Source organism: Euprymna scolopes, chromosome 21 (genome assembly GCF_053919585.1).
Source record: "Euprymna scolopes isolate OS-2025 chromosome 21, ASM5391958v1, whole genome shotgun sequence".
NCBI classification, from domain to species: Eukaryota; Metazoa; Mollusca; class Cephalopoda; order Sepiida; family Sepiolidae; genus Euprymna; species Euprymna scolopes.
Window position 1 is genome coordinate 57,117,803 of NC_136502.1, and position 27,062 is coordinate 57,144,864.

General features: G+C 30.9%; 1 protein-coding gene across 3 annotated transcripts in view; it reads right to left on the reverse strand.

Annotated features, from left to right (window-relative positions):
- Positions 1-204: 204 nt before the first annotated feature.
- The window catches only part of LOC145242383 (ubiquitin carboxyl-terminal hydrolase 5-like), an 86,885-nt gene continuing 60,027 nt past the window's right edge, over positions 205-27,062 (reverse strand). For all 3 annotated transcript variants that reach the window (XM_080105399.1, XM_080105400.1, XM_080105401.1), the window contains exons 12-20: positions 24,539-24,692; positions 21,674-21,731; positions 14,990-15,112; positions 14,041-14,129; positions 13,373-13,474; positions 10,854-10,997; positions 9,851-9,981; positions 6,709-6,835; positions 205-582 (exon numbers count right to left, since the gene is read on the reverse strand). In XM_080105399.1, coding sequence (XP_079961525.1) covers positions 410-582; positions 6,709-6,835; positions 9,851-9,981; positions 10,854-10,997; positions 13,373-13,474; positions 14,041-14,129; positions 14,990-15,112; positions 21,674-21,731; positions 24,539-24,692 — 1,101 coding nt within the window. In that variant the 3' untranslated portion in view covers positions 205-409. The remainder of the gene's footprint in view (positions 583-6,708; positions 6,836-9,850; positions 9,982-10,853; positions 10,998-13,372; positions 13,475-14,040; positions 14,130-14,989; positions 15,113-21,673; positions 21,732-24,538; positions 24,693-27,062) is intronic.

A 27,062-nucleotide genomic window follows, 5' to 3' on the forward strand; every position in this document is an offset into this window, starting at 1 on the left:
TGGCATTTTGAGGACTTAAAATGTTTAGGTTACTAAAAAAGTTATATTTTAATAAAATTGAAATCTGTAATTATCCAAAGCGTTTTTTATGGTTGATGGGCATTGCTACTTCAAGTTTTTAGGTTTGATGAAAAAAAAAATTCTTTAATAGTCGCAAGAACAGAAGGAGCAATAACATCAAAAATCAACAACAAAAGGCTAAAGGTCTGCAGCCAGAGCAACAATAACTTTAGTCAATCAAAAAAACAAAAAAAAAAATTCTAGAAATGATTTATGGTAGTAATAGTAGTAGCAAGCTGTTAATCATCTGGAAACAAAGTGTCAGAGGTTGCAGCGGTAGCAATAGCAGCAGCGGTACTTTTCTCTCTCCCTTTCTGTCACTGTCTATAAAGCGGCAGTGGACGCATGTTCATATTCTCTGGTAGAGGTACAGATAACCAAGGTCCTTTGGTGGGTTTTCAGACAGGGCAACCTTCTCGTCATTGAAGATCACCCAGTGGCCATCCTTCAAGATGTGACAGACGTAGTGACCGACGAGAGTTGATGTGCCCATGTGACTAATGAAGGCAACTAGTTTGTATTCTGCAAGGAGGAAAAAAACAGAGAAAAAAGAAAATCAAATGTAAAAAAAGAAAAAAGAAAATCAAATGTAAAAAAAAGAAAAAAGAAAAAAGAAAATCAAATGTAAAAAAAAGAAAAAAGAAAATCAAATGTAAAAAAAAGAAAAAAGAAAATCAAATGTAAAAAAAAGAAAAAAAGAAAATCAAATGTAAAAAAAGAAAAAAGAAAATCAAATGTAAAAAAAAGAAAAAAGAAAAAAGAAAATCAAATGTAAAAAAAGAAAAAATCAAATGTAAAAAAAAAGAAAAAAGAACATCAAATGTAAAAAAAAAGAAAAAAGAACATCAAATGTAAAAAAAAAAGAAAAAAGAACATCAAATGTAAAAAAAAAGAAAAAAGATCAAATGTAAAAAAAAAGAAAAAAGATCAAATGTAAAAAAAAAGAAAAAAGAACATCAAATATAAAAAAGAAAAAAGACCATCAAATATAAAAAAGAAAATCAAATGTAAAAAAAAAGAAAAGAAAACGTAAAGAAAAAAAGAAAAAAGAAAATCAAATGTAAAAAAAAGAAAAAAGAAAATCAAATGTAAAAAAAGAAAAAAGAAAATCAAATGTAAAAAAAAGAAAAAAGAAAATCAAATGTAAAAAAAAGAAAAAAGAAAATCAAATGTAAAAAAAAAGAAAAAAGAAAATCAAATGTAAAAAAAAAGAAAAAAGAAAATCAAATGTAAAAAAAAAGAAAAAAGAAAATCAAATGTAAAAAAAAAGAAAAAAGAAAATCAAATGTAAAAAAAAAGAAAAAAGAAAATCAAATGTAAAAAAAAAGAAAATGAAATGTAAAAAAAAAGAAAATGAAATGTAAAAAAAAAGAAAATGAAATGTAAAAAAAAAGAAAATGAAATGTAAAAAAAAAGAAAATGAAATGTAAAAAAAAAGAAAATGAAATGTAAAAAAAAAGAAAATGAAATGTAAAAAAAAGAAAATGAAATGTAAAAAAAAGAAAATGAAATGTAAAAAAAAGAAAATGAAATGTAAAAAAAAGAAAATGAAATGTAAAAAAAAGAAAATGAAATGTAAAAAAAAGAAAATGAAATGTAAAAAAAAAGAAAATGAAATGTAAAAAAAAAAGAAAATGAAATGTAAAAAGAAAATGAAATGTAAAAAAAAGAAAATGAAATGTAAAAAAAAGAAAATGAAATGTAAAAAAAAGAAAATGAAATGTAAAAAAAAAGAAAATGAAATGTAAAAAAAAAGAAAATGAAATGTAAAAAGAAAATGAAATGTAAAAAAAAGAAAATGAAATGTAAAAAAGAGAAAATGAAATGTAAAAAAAAGAAAATGAAATGTAAAAAAAGAGAATAAAATGTAAAAAAAGAGAATAAAATGTAAAAAAAAGAAAATGAAATGTAAAAAAAAAGAAAATGAAATGTAAAAAAAAAGAAAATGAAATGTAAAAAAAAGAAAATGAAATGTAAAAAAAAAGAAAATGAAATGTAAAAAAAAAAAAAGAAAATGAAATGTAAAAAAAGAAAATGAAATGTAAAAAAAGAAAATGAAATGTAAAAAAAAGAAAATGAAATGTAAAAAAAAGAAAATGAAATGTAAAAAAAAGAAAATGAAATGTAAAAAAAGAAAATGAAATGTAAAAAAAGAAAATGAAATGTAAAAAAAGAAAATGAAATGTAAAAAAAAGAAAATGAAATGTAAAAAAAAGAAAATGAAATGTAAAAAAAGAAAATGAAATGTAAAAAAAAGAAAATGAAATGTAAAAAAAGAAAATGAAATGTAAAAAAAAGAAAATGAAATGTAAAAAAAAGAAAATGAAATGTAAAAAAAAGAAAATGAAATGTAAAAAAAGAAAATGAAATGTAAAAAAAAGAAAATGAAATGTAAAGAAAATGAAATGTAAAAAAAAGAAAATGAAATGTAAAAAAAAGAAAATGAAATGTAAAAAAAAGAAAATGAAATGTAAAAAAAAGAAAATGAAATGTAAAAAAAAGAAAATGAAATGTAAAAAAAAGAAAATGAAATGTAAAAAAAAGAAAATGAAATGTAAAAAAAAAATGAAATGTAAAAAAAGAAAATGAAATGTAAAAAAAGAAAATGAAATGTAAAAAAAGAAAATGAAATGTAAAAAAAAAGAAAATGAAATGTAAAAAAAAAGAAAATGAAATGTAAAAAAAAAGAAAATGAAATGTAAAAAAAAGAAAATGAAATGTAAAAAAAGAAAATGAAATGTAAAAAAAGAAAATGAAATGTAAAAAAAGAAAATGAAATGTAAAAAAAGAAAATGAAATGTAACAAAAAAAAAGAAAATCAAATGTAAAAAAAAGAAAATGAAATGTAAAAAAAAGAAAATGAAATGTAAAAATAAGAAAATGAAATGTAAAAAAAAAGAAAATGAAATGTAAAAAAAAAAGAAAATGAAATGTAAAAGAAAATGAAATGTAAAAGAAAATGAAATGTAAAAGAAAATGAAATGTAAAAGAAAATGAAATGTAAAAGAAAATGAAATGTAAAAGAAAATGAAATGTAAAAGAAAATGAAATGTAAAAGAAAATGAAATGTAAAAGAAAATGAAATGTAAAAGAAAATGAAATGTAAAAGAAAATGAAATGTAAAAGAAATTGAAATGTAAAAGAAATTGAAATGTAAAAGAAATTGAAATGTAAAAGAAATTGAAATGTAAAAGAAATTGAAATGTAAGAAAAAGAAAGAAAATGTAAAAAAAAGAAAGGAAATGTAAAAAAAAGAAAGAAAATCAAATGTAAAAAAAAGAAAATGAAATGTAAAATAAGAAAAAAGAAAATGAAATGTAAAATAAGAAAAAAGGAAATGAAATGTAAAAAAAAAAGAAAATGAAATGTAAAAAAAAAAGAAAATGTAATGTAAAAAGAAAATGAAATGTAAAAGAAAATGAAATGTAAAAGAAAATGAAATGTAAAAGAAAATGAAATGTAAAAGAAAATGAAATGTAAAAGAAAATGAAATGTAAAAGAAAATGAAATGTAAAAGAAAATGAAATGTAAAAGAAAATGAAATGTAAAAGAAAATGAAATGTAAAAGAAAATGAAATGTAAAAGAAAATGAAATGTAAAAGAAATTGAAATGTAAAAGAAATTGAAATGTAAAAGAAAATGAAATGTAAAAGAAAATGAAATGTAAGAAAAAGAAAGAAAATGTAAGAAAAAGAAAGAAAATGTAAAAAAAAGAAAGAAAATCAAATGTAAAAAAAAGAAAATGAAATGTAAAATAAGAAAAAAGAAAATGAAATGTAAAATAAGAAAAAAGAAAATGAAATGTAAAATAAGAAAAAAGAAAATGAAATGTAAAAAAAATATAATGAAATGTAAAAAATGAAATGAAAAAAATGAAATAAAAAATGAAATGAAATAAAAAATGAAATGAAATAAAAAAAGAAAATGTGAAAAAAAGAAAATGTAAAAAAAATGAAAATGTAAAAAAAATGAAAATGTAAAAAAAATGAAAATGTAAAAAAAATGAAAATGTAAAAAAAATGAAAATGTAAAAAAAATGAAAATGTAAAAAAATGAAAATGTAAAAAAAAATGAAAATGTAAAAAAAATGAAAATGTAAAAAAAATGAAAATGTAAAAAAAATGAAAATGTAAAAAAAAATGAAAATGTAAAAAAAATGAAAATGTAAAAAAAATGAAAATGTAAAAAAAAAAGAAAATGTAAAAAAGAAAATGAAATGGGAGGGAGGAAAAGACTTAGGGGGAGGGAGGAAAAGACTTAGGGGGGAGGGAGGAAAAGACTTAGGGGGGAGGGAGGAAAAGACTTAGGGGGGAGGGAGGAAAAGACTTAGGGGGGAGGGAGGAAAAGACTTAGGGGGGAGGGAGGAAAAGACTTAGGGGGGAGGGAGGAAAAGACTTAGGGGGGAGGGAGGAAAAGACTTAGGGGGGAGGGAGGAAAAGACTTAGGGGGGAGGGAGGAAAAGACTTAGGGGGGAGGGAGGAAAAGACTTAGGGGGGAGGGAGGAAAAGACTTAGGGGGGAGGGAGGAAAAGACTTAGGGGGGAGGGAGGAAAAGACTTAGGGGGGAGGGAGGAAAAGACTTAGGGGGGAGGGAGGAAAAGACTTAGGGGGGAGGGAGGAAAAGACTAGGGGGGAGGGAGGAAAAGACTTAGGGGGGAGGGAGGAAAAGACTTAGGAGGGAGGGAGGAAAAGACTTAGGAGGGAGGGAGGAAAAGACTTGGGGGGAGGGAGGAAAAGACTTAGGGGGAGGGAGGAAAAGACTTAGGGGGAGGGAGGAAAAGACTTAGGGGGAGGGAGGAAAAGACTTAGGGGGAGGGAGGAAAAGACTTAGGGGGAGGGAGGAAAAGACTTAGGGGGAGGGAGGAAAAGACTTAGGGGGAGGGAGGAAAAGACTTAGGGGGAGGGAGGAAAAGACTTAGGGGGAGGGAGGAAAAGACTTAGGGGGAGGGAGGAAAAGACTTAGGGGGAGGGAGGAAAAGACTTGGGGGGAGGGAGGAAAAGACTTAGGGGGAGGGAGGAAAAGACTTAGGGAGGGGCAGAGTTAAGGGAGGGAGGGGGAGAGTTAAGGGAGGGAGGGGCAGAGTTAAGGGAGGGAGGGGCAGAGTTAAGGGAGGGAGGGGCAGAGTTAAGGGAGGGAGGGGTGTTATGTAATGGATGGCTGGGACCATCCGATACATAACTTAAAAGAAAAACTTCTTAAAAAAAAAAAAAAAAGACAATAAAAGATTGAAAAGATGGGCATCGGACAATCGATTGTCCACCAGACGAAATGAAAAAATAATTACGTCGTAAACAGAAATCGGACGACAATTTTTTTTTGTTTACAAAACAAGGGAACGTGACATTCCTTGTATGATTGGAATGTATATGAAGTTAGCATGAGAAATGGATTCACGTGTATAAATAAAGTCAATAGTCGGTCAGCTGAAGAGAAATCGGTCACGATGTCTCTAGGTCAAGATTCGGCGAAAGATTGTCAAAGCGTGACCAGCAGACGCGTGCTCCCTTATCGATAGCAGTGTGATCGACAGGTAGCATGGCGTAGAAAAAAAACAAGCAAAAAAAACACATTCTAATATAAGAGGTGATTTTTGGAATCCAACAAGAGAAGCAGAAGAGAGAAGAAACAGAAGAAGACGAGGTAGAGAAGGAGGGAGGTAGAGAAGAGAGAGACGCCGATAGGAGACGTGCGTTGTCGAGAGCATAACGTTTCAACCTTCCTCTCCATCACTGAAATGACAGTAAGCCCCACTGTTAAATTTTGAACTATTAAAAATCTCGATGTACAAGAACGAGAAAAAATAATTTCAAAACAAAATATATTTTTATATAAAAAGCCAGCGTGTCTTATGTCTTTATTTGGTATGCTGAGTTACGTCTGATCTTTGTGTGCATGTTAATTTTCTTTCAGTCGGAATCGTTATTATGACAAGCGAATGACAGCTGAAGAACCCCTAGAAAGAAAAATGCACAGTCAAGGGGGAAATAGCTCTACTGTCTTGGCCGTTACCATAACAATCAGAAAACTAAACAACATAGATGATCAATAAGAGACGGCTACTTGGTTTTGTTGCAGCGGGGAACTTACTAATTACGACCGTTCCCAACCTAGGGGTCCTGGTGCTATATAACAGGGGCAGAGTTAAGGGAGGGAGGGGCAGAGTTAAGAGAGGGAGGGGAAGAGTTAAGAGAGGGAGGGGAAGAGTTAAGAGAGGGAGGGGAAGAGTTAAGAGAGGAAGGGGAGAGTTAAGAGAGGAAGGGGAGAGTTAAGAGAGGAAGGGGAGAGTTAAGAGAGGAAGGGGAGAGTTAAGAGAGGAAGGGGAGAGTTAAGAGAGGGAGGGGAAGAGTTAAGAGAGGGAGGGGAAGAGTTAAGAGAGGGAGGGGAAGAGTTAAGAGAGGGAGGGGAAGAGTTAAGAGAGGGAGGGGAGAGTTAAGAGAGGGAGGGGAGAGTTAAGAGAGGAAGGGGAGAGTTAAGAGAGGAAGAGGAGAGTTAAGAGAGGAAGGGGAGAGTTAAGAGAGGAAGGGGAGAGTTAAGAGAGGAAGGGGAGAGTTAAGAGAGGGAGGAAAAGAGCTAGAGAGAGATGGACAAAGTACACACAAAAGAAAAATGTAAAACAAACCAAAAATAAAAAATAGAAAAACTATTTACTTCCGGATCCATCGCGATATTCTGGCTGTGATGCCACTGCCACATTCGTACCCTCCGTTTCCGTCTCAGATTCCAATTCAGCCGTATGACTAAGGGCCCAATCAACAGCTCTTTCCACATTGTTATCCTGAGAAGTCAGATGAAATGAATAGCACACATTGCTTAATAAAATGCAACAATTCTTCAAAAAAAAAAAAAAAGAAAAAGAAAAAACAGATGAAAAAGCAAATTTTGTAATAATTGCAATATCATTAAGTGTATACACGGGATGTTTTGTCATGTGGCCTGTTCAAGTCATCACAACCTGCACAGCAACTCATAAATGAACTTTGTTAATATATCTTTGACCTTTTAGCTAGGAACAAAGTGCAGTATCTGTTTCGACTATACTAGACTTCAACTTTTCTGTCCTTGGTTTCAGAAGAGTAATTTTTATTTTTGTTCCAATCTAGAGTTAGAGTGCCTCCTTTGATGAAACTGGATTTTCTCCACGTTAAAACCTGACTTTGTATCTTACTCAGTTCTCATGGGGAGGCAAGTAAACAGGAACTATTTCCAGTTGTCATGTTGGTATCTCCGCAGAAAGATTATATCTGATAGATTGTCATTGCTTTCCAGGTATGCAATCTATCATCGGCCAGATTATTAATTATACCTCAAGTAAATCTTTATCACTTCCTCACGTTTTCCTTAGCATGTGAACTGACCTTGCTACCTGAACTGTTCTACAACAAACCCAAGACTTCTCATTCATTCTTTTAATGTGACCAGACCATCAAAATCTACTCTTCTGTACACATCTCCCTATATTGTCTAGATTCATTCTTCCTCTGAGGTCATCAGATCTAAGCTTTTCTTTACATCCATCATATTTTCATATGATTTCTCTCCATGTAATGCATTACTGACCAGGTTTCACATCCATACATAATCAAACTGCATAAACGTTAGATAGGCTCTTCATCAAGATTGGTAATGCTCTGCTGGTTAAAAAGGTCAGAGGTTTCATGAACTTACCCCATCCACTCCCAATTCTTGCAATCACATGTGCTCCCCATATGTAAAACTTCTCAACAACCTCATTAGTTCTGCCATCCAAACATACTTTCTCCACATCCGAGTTCTTATCCATCTTCATATAAACTGGGTATCATTTCCAAACCTATCCATTATTCCATTGCACTTATTGTGCAACCAATGTTTCCAAGTATAAAAAAATAAAAAATGTAATTGCACCCGATCAACAAATTGAATAGAAAAACTTTCCCCTTTTTAGAGATTTTCCAACAATACAAACACTGTCAAACGCATGCCAGCATTTAAAACAGATGTAAAGCTAAATATGATAGGTATCATCTAAGTAAAATCTAAGTACATTTTATATATATATATTGGTCGTGAACATTTCAAATCCAAATACATATTTTTCATTCATAATATTTGGTGTCTAACCCATCATTGAATGGTGGAAAATAGCAAACAACTCATTAGAACAAAAAACAGTTGGAGTTTTTTTTCCTTGGATTAAAGAGGATAAAAGTTTGTGAAAAGAAACGGAAATATTTTAAAATCATAAGATTCATAAAAACTTGATATATTGAAACCCTTGTGGAGAAAAAGCTGTTGGAATGAAGATATAACAACATTTGAAGCAACATATTTGACTCTTTCTAATCATAGCCGTGCTTATGAATTTTATGGTAAAAAAAATATATTCAAAAGATATGCATGATATTATTCATAAAATCTTAAAGGTTTATATTTAACCAGACTGAATTTGCTCGTCAAAAGTTTCCTAATTCAATGAATATACATACATACTCTAGCAGGGCTACCTGGCACTGTCCAAGGTAAGAAACAATTTCTAACCCCCTCCCCCCTTCCTCGTTTTTCCCCTCACAACACCCTCTTCCTTCTTGGCTTAGCCCATTCCACTCTCTGAAGGTTGAGGTGTGCATGTGTTTACATACGCACCTCAAGTGAAAATAACCGAGAAAAAACATCAGAGTTATTTCCCTTTAGTGAGTGACTGGAAAATAGATTACAAAAAACATTAAAGGGTGGACATCTTGATAACATGAAATGATATAAATGGTCATTTGACCCCCGAATAATTTTTTTTTCTTTTTTTAGATATTATATACCCAGGGTTACGTTGATTAAAAAAAAAATACCAACTTTGTAAGTTTTTATTGTGCATTGTTCAAGTTTAAGCTGAATATAAAGACATTTGCCCTTTATATAATACATATATAGTGAAAAAGTAGACAAACCACAAAATAAAAACCGAAACAAAAAAAAAATCACATCAAAAGCAAATCAATAAACTGGTATTTCATTCGTTTCAATGATAGAAACTTTATCAGAAGGTAATAGAGATGGTATTTCTTATATCTTTTATACAAGAAACAAATTATGAGAGAGGTAGACTAAAAAGAGGGATGGTAATCACAAGGGAATAAGATGAAGGAGGTAAAAGAGGATTAAGGATAAAAGTAGTTTGGTGTTCAATTAACAAAATTTGCTACCAAACTAATTTCACACAACTTTCTTTCACCTTTAATTTTCCGCTCATTTATATCACCCAAATTTCTACTCAGAATTTGCTATCAATAAACACCATCTGTTTTACTGACAATAATTATTAAAGCAAAATAAATATCAACCTATTGATCGACTTTTGAAGTGATTTTATCTCATCTTTTGTCCACTTTTTCATTTTATTTTGATATTTACATATACACATATATAATTATTTTAGTTACACACATAGATAATGTTTCATCTTTACCAAGAATAATCAGTGTGGTAAATATAACTGCTACACGATTCAAACACCGGACTTGTTATCTTTCATTCCAAACTTAAATTGTATACAATTTTTTTTTTTTATTTTAAGTTACTGACCCGCTCTCAGAAGTATTTGATTAATTCATTCATTTCATATTTTAGGAATGTTATTTCTAAAAACATTCAATTAAAAAAAAAAAATTAACTTTTTTTTGCAAATAATTTTCAAAGAGAAATATTGAAAAATAAATAATTTAATTTTCAAATGATATCCAATCTCCATCTTGTTCTTCTCTTTAAAAATCCTAACCTAGTTTTGCAATTGAGACATGACCAGATTGTTGATAGTTACCGTAGCCTTTAAAGCTTTGAGAGCTTGTCGACGAGTAAATCCCATTGACATGATGATGGCAAGAGTACTCTCATCAGGACAGACATCCTTGGACTGATCACTGCCTGGCAATTGAAGAGGGGAACTAAAATCTGAAAAAAAAAAAAAAAAAAAAAAAATGAATAGCTTTTAATATAAACATCTGTATCTATCAAAATAACATGAAATACATTAAATGCTCATATGATACAAACGCATTCATATAAACACACATGAGAGGGGCATTCCAAAATTAAGGCCTATTTTTTAACTAAAAATTAAAATGTTGAATAGCTACGAAGATAGGGGTGGTACAATAAAACAAGCAACCTTTTTGCTCCATAATTTGTTTTTCTGCATATTCATCATCATTCTCAATGAACTTTTGTCAATCATATCTGTCGCTACTTTGAAAGCGACAAACCCATTTCCTAACTGTGCTGACATCAACTGCATCAGCTTCATAAATTTTCAACAGGCACCGGTAAATGTTTCCACGTGAAGAAATTCAATGATGCACCTCTGCGTCTAACACATGCCCATGATAGAGGTTGATTTCTTATAGTCTCACACCGTCAATATCTGCAACAGAGAGATGAAACTTACAGGTCATGAATACATAAGTTCAGTCATCATAACAATGCAATTTGCAACCCCTTTCGATACATCTAGGCAAAATAAATTTGAGGCATTACTTTTGGATTGTCTTTCAGTTGAAAAAGTTGAAAAAAAAAAAAAACTAAACTAAAAAAAAAAAAAAGGAAATAGAATTTTTAAATCGACAAACAAATGTCAAGAAAAAAAATAGATGTCAAAAAGGTATAATAAAAGATTAAAGACAATCAAAGAACAAAAATGAAAAACAAACAACAAATGGATAAAAGTTAAAAAAAAACATGGTAAAAAAATGACAAAAAAAGAAGCATAAAAGAGGATTGTACGCCATCTGAAAGCACCATTTTTAAAATTTTCTTTTTATACATACCCTCATCAGCTAGGTGTTCCATTACCCAATTGGTAGCCACTTCCAAACCCCCATTATTGGTGTAATAGACTGCCTTCTGACATCCTTCCAAGGGAAAACCCATATCCAGAAGTTGAGACACTAAGTTATCATCAATCTGTACAGCTGAAACAGAAAAGTTTCAGATTTAAAAAATAAACGTCACCAGATTTATGACACGAAAATTCAAAGTTGCTTCATTAAAGTCAGTTAAAAAAAAAAAAATTACTTCCTTCTCCTGTGTGTTGTGTGTGTACAAATAGTAATCATGCCAATGAAAGTTGGAGTGATATATTTTTCTACACCTTCTTTGAAATAAGTGTATCCTTTAATTTGTGCATGAAACTATAACTGCCCTGAATTATAATTTCAAAGTGATGCAAGGGAGACAATCCCGATTCTTACATTTTTGGAAGTAATTTTGCAAAAATTACTCATGTGCACTCTGTTTAAATTTTGTGGAGAAAGAAATTAACTCAGATGTTTTTGATAAAAAAAAACGAAAAGTGATGATGGTTGTATGGTTTTCTTTACTATCATATTCGTTTCTCATGTTGGATTGTTTTAAGAAATTGACCTGTAAAATAACCTATCTCTGACCAGGTCTTTATCTATCCCTCTTTTTCTTAAGTCCATCCTTATTACTTCCTCTCATGTTTTTCCTGAATTTCCCTTGTGAACTAGACTTGCTATCTCAACTATTCTACACCCAACCCAAGAACTCATTTATTCTTTCAACGTGGTCATACTCTGAAAATTCATTCCACACACATACCCTATACTGTCCAGATTTAATCTTTCTCTAATGTCATAAGATCTACGCTTGGCTTTAAGTCTCATAGTGCACATCCATTGTATTATTCTATCATTTTTCTCCATCAAATGCATGTACTCAACTAATTTGTCGTGTTTCATTTCCATTATTATCATGTTGCGTAAACATGCCTGATAGACTTAATCAACAGTGGTAATGCTTCATTAGTTAAAAAATGAACAAAAAAGTGCGTTTTTATTTTATTAAAGTGTAATGTATTAGAATTAAAATAATTTAAAGATAAATTGTATAATCGTAGAGAATTAAGTAATTTAAGATAATAAAAATGGAAACAACTCGAAACATAGAATCTTCTGTATTGACGAATCGGGACACAATGTTTCGTTTGGTTATTCGTTTTTTAAATTAAAGAAAACCAACTCATCAAAAACTAAACATTTAATATCTTCCTCCGCCATTTTTCTTAAAAATTACATATTTTTGCAAAATCAAGATAATCAAATATAAAATAAGAACATCATATGTTGTATTTTCTTATGCGTTATAATTGTTTCATAACCATTTGGACCATTTCAAATATATCATTTAAAAATATTCCAATGATTATATATATATATATATATATATATATATAAAATCAACATGATAAAAAACAAAACAACTCAGGTTTATCATTCGTTTGCATATCATGTGCACAGGTCTACTGGAAGAAAGCGGTAGAGACCAAAATTATCTTTTACCTTTGCCTATTTCTGAAGTCCTAAAACCTAATTGATCCTTATTCAAATTGGCAAGGAGTGTTATGAATGACAGTGTTTGCTTGGTTTATTTTTGTGAGTTTGTGTTCTTTTGTCTCGGATACTTTTGTGAAGATGCATGTGTGCACTCACCTCCAATGATCGTCTCCCACATGTTGTTCTGGGCAGCGTTGCAATGAAGACTCCTCATACTAAGCAAAACCAAAATTCTTGGCCTGACTAAGTCCAGTTTATAAGCAAATAATAGATTTTTTTTTTCTATTTACAAATGGTACCCATCTACTTCGACGAAGGACAGACTTGTAATATTGAATCTTTGTTTGACCCAAGCACAGACCCCATTAACAAACCCATTACAGAGAGACTCAAGGAGCCAGCCTACCAAGAGCAGCCCTCTGGCCAAACTACCCACTCTCCAAGCATTCAATTCCAACTCTTCCTCTTGCTCTAAGCGTCTCTGTATTCTTCTAGGATCTCTCCACCTTTGATGGGTTCTGGACCTTTGTTAATAGTCATGGTTCGTTGGTCTGGAGTAAGATGCTCCAGACATCTACTTAAGATAACATCTAAGACTGCCTCTATTTCTGAGGCTTACCTGCAAATAACTTTGGTTATTGTTATTCTAACAATAGTGATCCAGCACGATTTTTCACATTCACGGATGTTCTTATTTTCCAAATTTGGTTGGCCTTGCTGGTCAGAGATATTTTTAGCACTGATCAAGCATCCAAAAACTGTACGTCTGCCACCAACATGCACTAATGAAACATGCACAGCACATGTTTACACCATTGTCTCTGTATTTCTCACATCTTTCCAAAAACAACCTTCTTTATCTTCAATTTCTGAAACAATTTTTTTTTTTCATTTTAACTTTTACTGAAATTTCATTTGATTCGTTAATTTCATCATATTGAGTTTCACATCTAAAACAGGTTTTTTTTTTCCTTAAATTAAATTTAGCTTACCTGGCTGTGCTGATTCTGATGGAAGCTCTTCTTCCCCAGGTAAAAGACCAGTGCCTTGCAGACCAGTCAAATCAAGTTCATCTGGAACGTCCATTGATACGTCTACAAAATTTTTTAAAGAAATAACTACACTCAGTAGAGTTGTTTCATGGAATTTAAATAAAAGTTTAATGCTACAATCCCTCATTGTTTCTGTTGATTAGGCAGAATTTTTTTTTAATTTCACTGGTTTGAATATGTTGAATTAAATATTAACTGTATAAAATGATCATAAATATTCCAATTATTAAAGTTTGATTTGATTATTTGCAATAAAAGAAATAATTAAAATTTCCCATTATAAAAACCCACTGCCATCCAGGGCAACTATTTAATACCAAAATCAGATCAACAATCGTGAGGATTCTCTGCTGAGGTGTCCTTGCTTTCTATTAGTCTTGTGAAATTCTAGGAAGTTCACCTTCACAGGCTTTGTTTTCTCACCCTAAGAATGGGTTAGTTTATTGCTAATTGCCTGAGGCATACCTACCAAATACAAAAATGGAAGCCATCACCAAATAGACTGTTTTCCTTTTTACAGAAAAAAGTGCATTCGTAGAATGTTTTGATTACATTGCTATATCCCCTAATGTATCGTTCAGTAAATAACATAAGTAAAAACGACCTACCAAGTTTCTTAGGTACCCAATCACTACCAATAACAAATTTATTCAGTTGGACCATAAGATAATCGGGAAATGTGGCAAATCTTGTTGTCCTGAAAAGAAAAGATAGTTTAGTTTAGGGTTATCATTTCAAATGAGACCTAGCATTTGATAAAAGCCAACTTGCAACAATGATCAGACAGATTTGCAAAGTGAAGGCAGAAGTTGTGGCAGTTGTACGGTTGCAAGATCTGCCGGAACAGCTTGGCCCCCATGGACATTGATATCATTAATAGAAACAAAGTCTTTGTTGGGATGAACATGTGAAATGTTTGAGCGGTGCTATCAAGATTTGGAAATCTCTGCTAGATGGGGGAAGGGAAGGGAAGTCAACATTACTCATCAATTCTTGCAACGTGGCCATACAATCAAAGTCTCTTCTGTATATATGTCTCAACTGTCCTGATTTGATCTTTTTCTAATCTCATCAGAACTAAGCAGGTCTTTAAGACTCGCATCACACACATGCTTGATAAACCCTTTCCTTGGTCAACAGCGATAACAATGCTTATTAGTAATGACAGAAATTTTCTTAACTTACTCCATTCACTCCTCTTGCAATCACCAAAATAACAAAGCTTGTCAACAACCTCAATAGTCTCACCATCCAAATATACTTTCTTTGCATCTGAATTTTCATCTGTATCCATTGTCTTACATACAAATTGGTTGGGTTGGGTAAAAGTTCAGACATCGCAGAAAAAAAAAGTATTCTCTTGTCAATACCAGCTCATAATCAATACTCCTGTATGATTTGCAGCCTTGTTAGTTGGATTTAAAATGTCAAGTATAAACAACTATTAGCTGCTGAATAGTAAGTCGCTGGAGAGTCATAACTAAGAATTGATAGTACAGAGTATGTGCGTGTATTTTTTAAAGAAAATCAATTATCATTAAAAACAAAATATCTTACTTTTGGACAATAGTTTTGGATTGCAAAGCTGAACTGAAAAAATCATCTATTGTTTCTACTGCTGCAAAGGATTCTATACAGGAAGTTAGTGGAATTCTTGGCCTGACTAATTCCTCAGGAGAACTGAAAAAGAAAAAGAAACAAATTAAAATTTTTGAAAATAATCTTTAATTAATAATATCTATATATATAAAAATGTAACTCTTGGTTCGTTCGCAATTAATAGTCTAAAAAACCACTGGACGTATGACTTCCACGTTTTGGTATAATATGTTTACTATATCCATGTGTGTTTTTATATATTTCTTTTTAATTATAACATTATACTTAATTTTTCTATGATAAATAGGTGGTTTTCTTTGTACCGATAGGCTATTTTTTTTTTATTTAGGGACAATTATTTATTACCGCTTCCTGTCACGTGACCAGTGGTTCCAATTTAGCGGTTTTCCTGCTAGATCTGGAGATTTCGTTTGCAATCTAGCGGGGAATTCTAGAAAATCTGGAGGTATTTCGCACCCACACACCCGCAATTTAAGATTAAAAAATAAAGAAAAGCGCTTGAAAATACTTTAAAACATAAAATAAACTCATTCATGTAAGTAAAAAAAGTAGCATTTATTACCTTTGGTAACAATTATTTATTGATTATTTGTTTTGTTTTTCACCTTTTTTTCAGCTAACCATTCTTAAATCTCGCTATAAAATCGATTTTTCCAAGTACATTTTAGGTGGGGGGTGAGGCATTCCAACCTCCGAAGTTTAGTTTAAAATACGATAGAAACAACAGCAAAAAAAAAGAAAAAAAAAAAAACTTATACCAATACAGTAAAATTTAATTATCTACCAACCTAAATACTTTTAACATGCTAAAACAAAGTTTTTTTTGTTTTTTTATTTTTCTAATTTCAAAATATGTTGCACCATTATTGTGATGTTTAATTTTCAGTATATTTCAATTTAACTTTTATTATAAAAAGTTTGAGTTTATGATTTGTTTCCTGCAAAAAAAAAAAAAAAAAAAAAAAAAAAAAATACCCTCTCTGAAAAAACAGGTAAAACTAACTGATAAAATATGTAAGCCTTCTGGGGAGCTAACCGCTTCAATATAATTCCAGAAACTTTTTTTATGCTAGGAAGTTAAAATATGGAGTTGGGGGGGGATTAGCGATTTTTGAAAATTTCAGATGATAAAAGTTAAAAATCTAGCAATTTTCTGGACATTTCTTTCTCCGGGGTTTTTTAAATCTCAGTTGCCAAAACTGCATCACTAAAAAAACACTACAGGCTTAATGTAAACAGGATGTGTTTACAATATCAGTAAATTTTCAATTGGTTTAATCACATGATTATTGATAATGTAACCACGTGATTGAAATTTAATTTAAATTAACCACACAGTTGCTTTCATATCAAATATTCATCGAAAAATGATAGGTACAGATAAAATGAATGCCGACGCTCAAAGTGTATAAACATTTTGACCCCTCCCTTTACTTAAAAATTCACCAAAAATCAGGAAATTAACCAATTTTAATGAAAATTGCAGTATTTATCAAATAATGATCGCAGAATATAATGAACTAATCATTTTTACTTAACTCTTAGTGAAAATGTTTTATTTTGTTTAAACAAAAAATACCTTTACTAAAGTTATGGTTTTCAATAGTAAATAAAAAACGCAAGAATTTATTTTTGCTTTTTTTATATAAATAAAGTATCGGAATTTGTAACAATAAAAAAATAATTTTTACAGTAACATTACGAAAAAAAGCCCCTAAAGTCCATATTAATGAATTCGATATAACTCGAAGAAAAATGAATTCTCGCATACTATTCAGGAAATTAAAGATTAAATTAGATTCCTATTTCAGTCACCTAAATTATTTAGGATGAAATGAGTTTAGGAATTTATAGCCAAACCTAATTTTTTTTTTTTTTTTTGCTTAAAAAAAATAGCATTAATACAGTAAGTTAGGTAAAATTTGCATAGAATGCTCTGCTTTACGGTTGTTGTAAAAATGGAACGGAAATTTGAATTTCGTTCCCTTTTAAATTCGGTACATTTTTACATTACGTTCAACTCATCGTTCACATTCGACACATCAACTTTTATAGCTTTTCGAGTATGCTGGCAAGGTTAGGGGTGTCTATTCCGAAAGCTGTTCTTAACATGGGTAGATTGGTAGGTGTGTCAGAAATTTCGTGAAAAATAGTGAATAATTCCACCCCGTCTTTCCAAACTTATAACTCCTCGAAAAATGTAACTCAAGCCCTAATTTTTTTTCAATTAAAGGAATAAGTTTCATTAAAAAAAAAAAAAAAAAAGTGTTTTTTTGTTAAAAAAAGGGTTTAAACTTCGAACTTTACAGGTAAATTTCTAAAAAACACTACTTTTTTGTTTTAAATTTGAATATATTATTTATTGACCTTTTCTCTTCAATTTGTGATATATAACACTTTGGTGAGTAAATTATTTACTTTTTAATAGACATTTCAAAATGGGAGGCGTGAATTATTCGACCCCCTGTCTTTCCAAGCTTATAACTACTCGAAAAATGTAATTCAAGCCCTAATTTTTTTTTTTCAATTAAAGGAGCAAAGACCAAGGTTTCATAAAAAAAACAAAAGAAAAAACAAACAATGTGGTTTAAAAAAAAAAAAGGTTTTAAACTTCGAACTTTACAGGTAAATTTCTAAAAAACACTACTTTTTTTTGTTTTAAATTTGAATATATTACTTATTGATCTTTCCTCTTCAATTTGTGATATATAAAACTTTGGTGAGTAAATTAATTATTTACTTTTTAATAGATACTTGAAAATGGGTGGGTGTGAATTAAAAAAAAAAAACGTTTGTCTAAAATATTATATTCGGTTTATTGGAAAGAGCATAAAATTTCACAAGAAAATAGCGTAAAAATAGAATCAATAGAAAAACTTTGATAGATTTTTAAAGTTTAAAAATTGAAAAATATTGAGTTTGTAAAATTCATTACTGTTTTTTAAAAAATAAAAAAAATATATTTCTATTACTTTTAAAACAACTTTAATAGTTTATTTTGGAAGTATAATCCATAAAGAAAATAAACAACCCACTTTTAAAAGAGAAATTACAAGTTTTTTATAATTTATTCACAGTTTCGTGATAGGGGTGTCAAAAATTCCTACAAAAATTCTGATACATCTACTAGATTGGAGTGTTTATTCGTTGTAAACGTACCTGACAACCTATAAATGTCGACATTTCCAATGTGAAAGCTGGACTTATGTAAAAAATAACAAAAAGATATACCAAACTGACTTTTTCGTTTAAAAATGGAATTATTTCCCTTACGTTATTAACGTTTTTTTTGTTTTTTTTATAAATATTTTGTGTTTTATATACATAAAGTACAATTGTTGAATGTTACTGTTTTGATTATATTCGTTTGGGGGGGGGGGGGCACAATTAAAAAATTAAGATTAAAACGAAGTGAAATTTAAGTTTCTGTTCCATTTTTACAACAACCGTAAAACAGCGCATACTCAGCAAGTTTTATCGTAATTTATAAGCATAATGTTGAAACACGAAATCAACATTTTATTTATTTTTTTTGCATAATTAATGATGGAAGTATTTTTCTGTTTATTTTCTGGACATTTGTTAAAAAAAAAAAATAATTTGTACATTCTCTTGAAAAAAAGAATCAAACTTTTCTCTACTTTCACATACCTATTTACATTGTTCAGGTAAAGCATTCATCTGTTCTTTTTATAATAAAAATTCCGTTTTCAAAGAGAAACGTTTACTGCCAAATTTCTTTAAAAAAAAGTGCAATTTTTCCTGAAAAAAAAAACTTTCACCTAACAATTTATGGTAAAAAATTAATCTTTTTTTTTTTGGGGGGGGGGGGGGGAATAACAACTTTTATTGATTAAAAAAATTGCAAAAAATAATAAAAGTAAATAAACGAACAAAATGCAATTTTTCTTGAGGAATGTGTTCCATTTTAACAAACTGAGCCACAGCAACGCGTGGCCGGGTACAGCTAGTGTATATATATATATATATATATATATATATTTTTTCATTATTTTTGGGGAGGATACAAAACTTTATTATAGCTATGAAAAAGGAAGACTGAGTTTTTTGTATCCATGATAAAAAGGAAGGAGGGAAAACATTTAATGGAGGTTAAGAACAAAATAAAAAAAATATATAGATAATGGGGTAGAGTTGGCCGACCAGGTTTTGCCCTCATTTTTCAAAAGCCAAATCGATGGGGTTTTTTTTTATTATTATTATTATTATTATTATAGGGAAACAAATTTAAACGTGGGGAGCAACTAAAATAAAATCAAATTATCGGGGGGAAGAAAAAAAAATGACTAAAATAAATCTGTAATATGATAATTGTACAATGGGGAGAAAATGCCTTAGAGACAAATCACGTCCAAACCTAAAAGGCAATCCTTCTGCTTACAGAGAGAAGGCCTCTTTAACTGGATGTAAATAGTCTCCAACACCTTCAAATGAAATAACGAGTGAGCATGACTCAGGATAGAAAATGAGTCACTGCTGAAATTCATTGCATATCGCGGGTTTTTAGCAAATGGTCTGTTATAGCAGAACCATACGTATTGCTAAAAATGTCCGTTTGTTGGTAGATTCCATTCCGGATTTTACTAGGTAGATGTTGCTGGACGAGACCATCTAACCTGAGGGTTGTTTTGCCCATGTAGTTGGCACTGCAACTACATTTAAATTGATAAATAACATTAATCATATGATGGGGGGGGACACAACATCCTTTCGAGAGGATGGCAATAATGGTTTCGTCGCAAACACCACACGTACATTGGAGGCAAAATAGCAATGTTCCACAGCTGAACTAATCTGTTTGGCAAATTTTTCACTTATGATCCCTAACCAAGGTAAATGAATGTAAATTGGGCATTTAGCCGCCATCTTAGATTTTATTTGAGAAAAATTATTTATTTTCCTTTTTATGACGAAGTTAATCACATCAAGAAGATACTCATTATTGGATAACGTATTAGTGATCAATTTTAGTTTTTCATCCAATTTAGATTGTGAACAAATCATGAGGGCACGATGTGTTATGGTCCAAACGCTGGTTTATGGTAAATTGATGTCAGATAATTTAATGGAGTTTTCGTTATCACTACATCAAGGAAGGCTAAATTAGAATTGCTTTCACCCTCATAAATATACTTTAATACGGAATGCATTTTGTTGAGTAAAGTGAAGAATTTTTTTGCCTCTGATTATTGAATAGGCAAAATGTATCATCTACATATCGAAAGTAGACTAGCGATTTTATGGGTCCAGATAACAATTGTTTTTCATAAAAACCCACAAATATATCCGCCATTATTGGTCCAAGGACCGAGCCCATTGCCACGCTATCTATTTGCCGATACATTGAAACTTAATTCAACCGATGTTGTAGCAAATTTCATTAATTCATTCAATAAATATAGTTTCAGGAATGGAAGGTGATATCTGATTACGATATAAAAAAAATCATAGCTATATATATAATCCTAAAATTACATATTAAAAAATTAAATGTAATTCAAGTTAGCTGTGTCTGACCATATCTGACTGAAATTGAATAAGAAGTGGGTCATCATCTTTAAAGAAAAACATCAACATCTTCACTATGGATCAATTTTTATTCAAGAAAACACTGGAACATAATTATAGTTTAATAGGATAGTTTTTGTCGATAACCAAATTCTGGAATTCTATTGAAGACAATATAACACATCCATGATGAAGCAATCAACTCAAACTGGTGTGAATCATAGTTGGGGTGCCAAATTTTGTTGCTATGTTTTGGCTTCAAGTCTGCAGTGATGTCTTAACTATGCAGTTAGGAAGTTAGATGTAAAGAGAAATCAAACTACCACTCAATTTAATGAATGATATTGCATTTAGATATAAAATAGATCCCTCATGCAATTGCTACATGTCTATGCAATAAAATGGAGTGCATAATCTATTTGTCCAACTCTGTACAATAGGTAATCTCCAAGTCATGTCGAATGACAATGTTAAAGATGCTATTTCTACAATAAAGAAAAGTTTCAGAAAATTGTTAAAAAATAAATAAAAATACTCTAGCTTAATAGATAATCTGTCATCCAATCACAGTTTGGTATTTCTTAGCTTCTTTATTGAAACAAAATGATTACTTAAAATTATTTAATATCATTACTTAAATATTATTATTTAAGGATAAAAAGATTTTAAATATTACTAAGCAGAACTTTTATGCCAAAAATAAAATAAACTTAATTTGAAAATTTTAGAAAACCAAATGTTATAAAATATTTTATTAAATGATTAAAATCACTTTTTTAGACTTTCAGTGTAAGACACCTTATTCAAAGACTTGTTTTTTTTTTTTATTATCTTTTCTCTCCATTTTTCTATTGATATTAACCTTGAGAGATCAGCTCATGGAAAGAGAAAATATGTCCAGTGTTATTATTGCTGACCACTAGAAAAATGAAGAGAAAAAATGTTTCAAAAACTAAAAATAAACAAAAAACGATTTTAATCATTTGATAAAATATCTTATAATATTTAGTTTTCTAAAATTTTCAAAATTATCTTACTGAAATAATGTTTTCAATGATGTAACCAAACTCCTTCCATATAAAATAAACTTACATTTTTTGGCCTTGTGCTTCTAATTGAGCTTTCTTGGCTTCATAAGCAGAAACTTCCACTGAAAATAGAAAATAATTTACTCATAAAATCATGCATTATAAACAGAGACAATAAATGTAAAATTGTCACACCAGACACAAAGAAGAATTCAAAAATTTCAGTGAACCCAATGCTCAGGCTTTGCTTTATCAGAAGCCACAAAAGTTTCAAGTAGCTTACTTGCCAAGATCCACCACAGATCTGATACTAGCATGTTTGTCTAAATAGTAACTTAGGTGCTTATTCAGATTGGCACTTCTAGCATTAAACAAAAATGGAGAAAAGCTTTATATTTTGTACCTATTTATCATAGAAGTAAGAATGTATATTCCAAAAATCACAAAAATTGATCAAGTAGTTTTTTGGGGGTTTTTTACGTAAAACAAATTTGCCATTTTTTACCGATAAATGACAGATGAGGCCATATTTCTCTAGAGAACATAAGGGGAGGTAATCCGTGATTATAAGTTTTCATGTGCATTAGGATTGTCTGCCTTTGTCCACAGATTCATTGATTTCATTTTTTTTTTTATGCATCCTCATCAAAACAGTAAAATTTGATTTTCTTTAATAGAAAATAATTACTTTTTTTTTTTTTTTTTTTTTTACAAAGGCATCACCACATTATCAAGGCCCAGAGGCCACTCAAGGAGAAGGGTTAAAGAGTGTACAGTAGAAATTGGTCAATATAGTAATCATTAGTAATGAAAATTTGGCAAATTTAATAACCTATATGGAACGGCCCATCAAGAACTTATTTACTTTAGACTTGAACACAACCATATTGTAGTCAGCCGGAAAGCAAGAAAACGGAAGACAATTCTACAGGCGTGCAGTTCTAAGAAAGAAGCTTTGTTCATGGAATCTACGTTTAGGTTTAGGCACAGATAAAGAGTGGGGGAAATTATTGATAGTGTTTACAGCTAGACGAGTGTTTCTTGTGAAAGTTTGGCGAGGGGGGACCATAGATTGAAGCTCAGTTGAACACTTTCCATGAAAATAACGATACATCAGAGACAAACTCGCAACATCTCTTCTGTGAGATAGAGGTTGCAAGGAGGAGAAAAGGACATCTCCTACGAGGCTACGAAGTCTATTTTGAACTCTATCAAGGCAGGACAAGTCCTTTCTAGCAGCTCCTGCCCAGATGTGACAACAGTATTCCATCCTTGGACGTACCTGGCTCTTATATAGATAGAGAATAGCATCAGCAGTGAGATATCTACCGGATCGATAGAAAGATCCCACCATTTTTCCAGCGGCCTTGGCAACAGATTTGATATACGTGTTCCATTTAAGATCAGGAGTAATGGTCAAGCCCAGAAGCTTGTCAAAACTTGAGGCCTCCTGAAGACGAGAGCCATTCATTTCAATTGATGACAAATGTGGATTAGAATGTTGATGATGTAAAGAGAGAAGCTTGGTTTTAGATGCATTAAAAGTAACCAGCCACTCCTTTCCCCATTGTACTACGTGCTCAAGATCAGAGGAGAGAGAATTGGAGAGAACTTGGTCGTTTACTGTCTTAGATGTGCTACCATAAATGGTAGTGTCGTCAGCATAAATGTCTACAAATGATGTAAGGATATGATTTGGAAGATCATTAATGTAGATCAGGAAAAGAGTTGGGCCCAGGATGGATCCCTGAGGGACACCGGCATTAATACTGTGAGCTTCTGATTACTTGATCAAATTACGTGATTTTTTTAATTTTTCATCTGTCTCGTGACTGGCATGTACACCATACAGACATTTCTGTATTTTCTTTAATTTTAAATGTTGCCATAAGTGCCAACTTGAATAAGCATCAAAATTTATACAGTTGTATTTGTTACTGAGCACAATTATGTATACAAAGATTCGCTGGGTTAACTCCTCATCACAATTATAATCATTTAATCCTGTTAAAACTCAGCTCATGTCTTTCTAGTGTAGACATGTCCATTTTCTTCCCAAGACTCATAAATGGCTCTGCTCTTAATGAGAAATGGACTCTAAAACTTCTTGGTCTTTCTTTCTCATCAAATCTTTCTTGGAATTCATATACAGGGTGACCCAAAAAAAAACGAAAACAAAAGCTAAATGGAGGTCATCTAGAACATATGCTGTAGAACGGAGAAAAAAAGGCCAAAGACCCTAGTGTTTTGATGTGATGTTTTGAATATAATAAACTAATTATAACCAAAGTTTCATTTCATTCGGACAAAACACTAAGAAACGGGGCCTAATTAGAGTTGGGGGCCCGTTTTTTTTTGGGGGGGGGGCACCCTGTATTAGATCTATAAATTATTCCACTTCTTGATAATAAGTTCTCATTATTGCTATAAACACTTTCTCACAATTGACACTATTCTCTATCTCTACAAACTTACTATCAGCCCATGTATGGAATTACTGTAGCTATCTTTTGGCTGGTGAATATTCGTCCGATTTGAAGGTACTTGATAAGATGCAGAAATCTATCTGTAATTTGATTGACCCCCCCCCAACCCTTTATACTTCCTTTCAATCTCTTTCACAGATGTGATGCTGCTAGTCTGTCTTTTTTATGAATACTCTTACAGCATGTGTTCTTCAGACTTGATACATTGTCGTAATACAACTTTCTATTCCAGTAGCATCTTGTCAAGAACTACAGACTGATGACTGTTTACTTCTACTTATAACATTGATCTTTTCAAGACATCAAAGCATCTCTTGTCTTTGCGATAGTCATCTTTACATTTTTGTTAGCTTCATATATCAAGTGGCTTTACACATTGTCTAGAGTGATTTCCATAAAATAAAAAAAACATTTTATATATAAAAAGGAAGACAGATTCCTACCTTTATTGGTAGCAGCTTCCAAAGGCACAGGGACACCAAAAAGGTAGTCTGTTCGATATGTGTATCGGACTTTTCCAGAAGCAACACATTTCACCTTCTCTTCCACTTTATATTTGAAGCAATCAATTGTTTTCGGATTGCTTCGAGACTGGCGCTGAAAATTTAAATTAAGCATAAATTTTGGATTTAAACTCATTCCATTAGAATAAATATTGGCAAGAACAAAAGTAAGTTTGAGTTAAATGATATATAAAGTTACGTATGTATCATTATAAATAAGTATAAGGGGTTCAAATGTGGTTTATATTTAGTTTAATACTATTTTATGCAAAAGGGGGTAAAAGAAAAAGGGCTTTGTAAAAATTCAGATAACTAATTTTTGTGAAATTTTAACAGGTAATAAGACATCAATCAATACCTATACCCCAAATTTTAGTTTTCTTAAAATATTTTAAAGGGTTTCTAAAAGTCATAATTTAGGAAAAACCTCTTGTAAATTCAAATATTTCAGATTTGCATTGAATTTGATCCATAGTCATTAAACACCAATTCAACAAGATTCACTAAATTCAAATTTCTTACGACTGCTTCATTTCTAGCCTGAAATTTTAAACATTTTCTAGAATTAACAAGCCATGCGTGCGTGGTCCCCCTCTTGTTCTGCATGTGAGATAACACCACAAAAATAGTGAAGAAATGATGAATGTAAGTGTGAAGAGACAACGTTGCCTTCACATTTTCGCCAAGTTTCAGAAAAATCTAATGGATGGGGCAAAAATTAGGAGTAAAAAGTATCATTTTTTGCAATTTTGGGGCATTTGTGACCTCTTTTGAGCTTCTGGGAATGTTGAATCCCAGTGAAAATGGACAAACAATGCAGTTTCACATCTTAAGACAGGTATATTTGAATTCAGCACCATAGAAAACTACTATATAGACATACATATCAAGTTTTTGAGTAATATGAAAAAGAGCTCCAAAAAGGCATTTTTTTTAAGCCCTAAAAGTCCCAGAAGAATGTGAACCAGAATTTTGCCAAGGTCACTCATACTGAATTTATATTAAGAACAATGGCCTCCACATTTTCGCCAAGTTCCAGGAAAATCTAATGGATGGATCAAATGCTATGGGGCAAAAAGTGTCATTTTTGGCTATTTTTAAGCTCCTGGGGATGCTGAATCATAGTATAAAATGGATAACGGTGCAGTTTCAAGCCTTAACACATGTATATTTCAGTTGACCACCATGAAAAACCACTATATAGTCAGACATATCAAGTTTTTGAGAAATATGAAAAAAGAGTTACAAAAAGTGGCATTTTTAGCAGTGAAAGTCCCAGGGGTCACGAACCAGAATTTTGCCAGTGTCACCCATACTAGATTTATATTAAGAACAATGGACTCCACATTTTGGCCAAGTTTCAAAAAAATCTAATAGGTGGATCAAAAGTTATGGGGCAAAAAGTGTCATTTTTTTTTTTACCTCTTTTGAGCCCATGGGGGGGTCGCAACAGGAATTTTTGTAAAAAAAAAAAAAAAAAAAAAAAAAAAAAAAAAAAAAATTTTTTACTGTGCACATCTTTTAATGAAATACAATTTGTGGCAAAATTTCAGGAAAAACTAATGAACGTTTATCTGGCAATAGTCCACATGCACTTTTGATTAAAATTAGTATAAGCATTCTAGACATAGGGTTTAGCATTATATGTTGATTTTAATCTTCATAAGGGGACATAAAAGTGGTACAATCGGTTCGGGGGGGGTAGTTACATTTACCTGCACTGAAGCAGCTATCTATATAACAATACCCTAAGGCAATTTCATGCTTGTACAGACATCGTTATCTTTAACACCTTTTTTAAAATATGTAATAGATCGATCGCTGAAAAGCAATGGAAAAATTTTTAAAGTTTAATTTAATGTCGTGTCAAACATGAAACTAAAATACATTTTCTTAACTTTTAGGATAAAAGTGCATTAGCAATGAAATGCTTATTTATTTCTGTGTATTTATGTGTAGATTTTTCAAGAATATGTGTATTTATGTGTAGATTTTTCAAGAATATGTGTATTTATGTGTAGATTTTTCAAGAATATGTGTATTTATGTGTAGATTTTTCAAGAATATATGTATTTATGTGTAGATTTTTCAAGAATATATGTATTTATGCATAGATTTTTCAAGAATATGTGTATTTATGTGTAGATTTTTCAAGAATATGTGTATTTATGTGTAGATTTTTCAAGAATATGTGTATTTATGTGTAGATTTTTCAAGAATATGTGTATTTATGCATAGATTTTTCAAGAATATGTGTATTTATGCATAGACTTTTCAAGAATATGTGTATTTACAAGGGGCGTGTAATAAGTAATGCCCCTGACCCACTTCCCATAGCAGTAGAACAACAAAACCTGGCACAGTTATTAATCTTTCTCTACATAGGAACCACCCAGAGTTATGCATTTCTTCCATCGTTTGATGCAGCTCTGGAGACCGTTTTTGTAGAACACCCCCAGGTTGG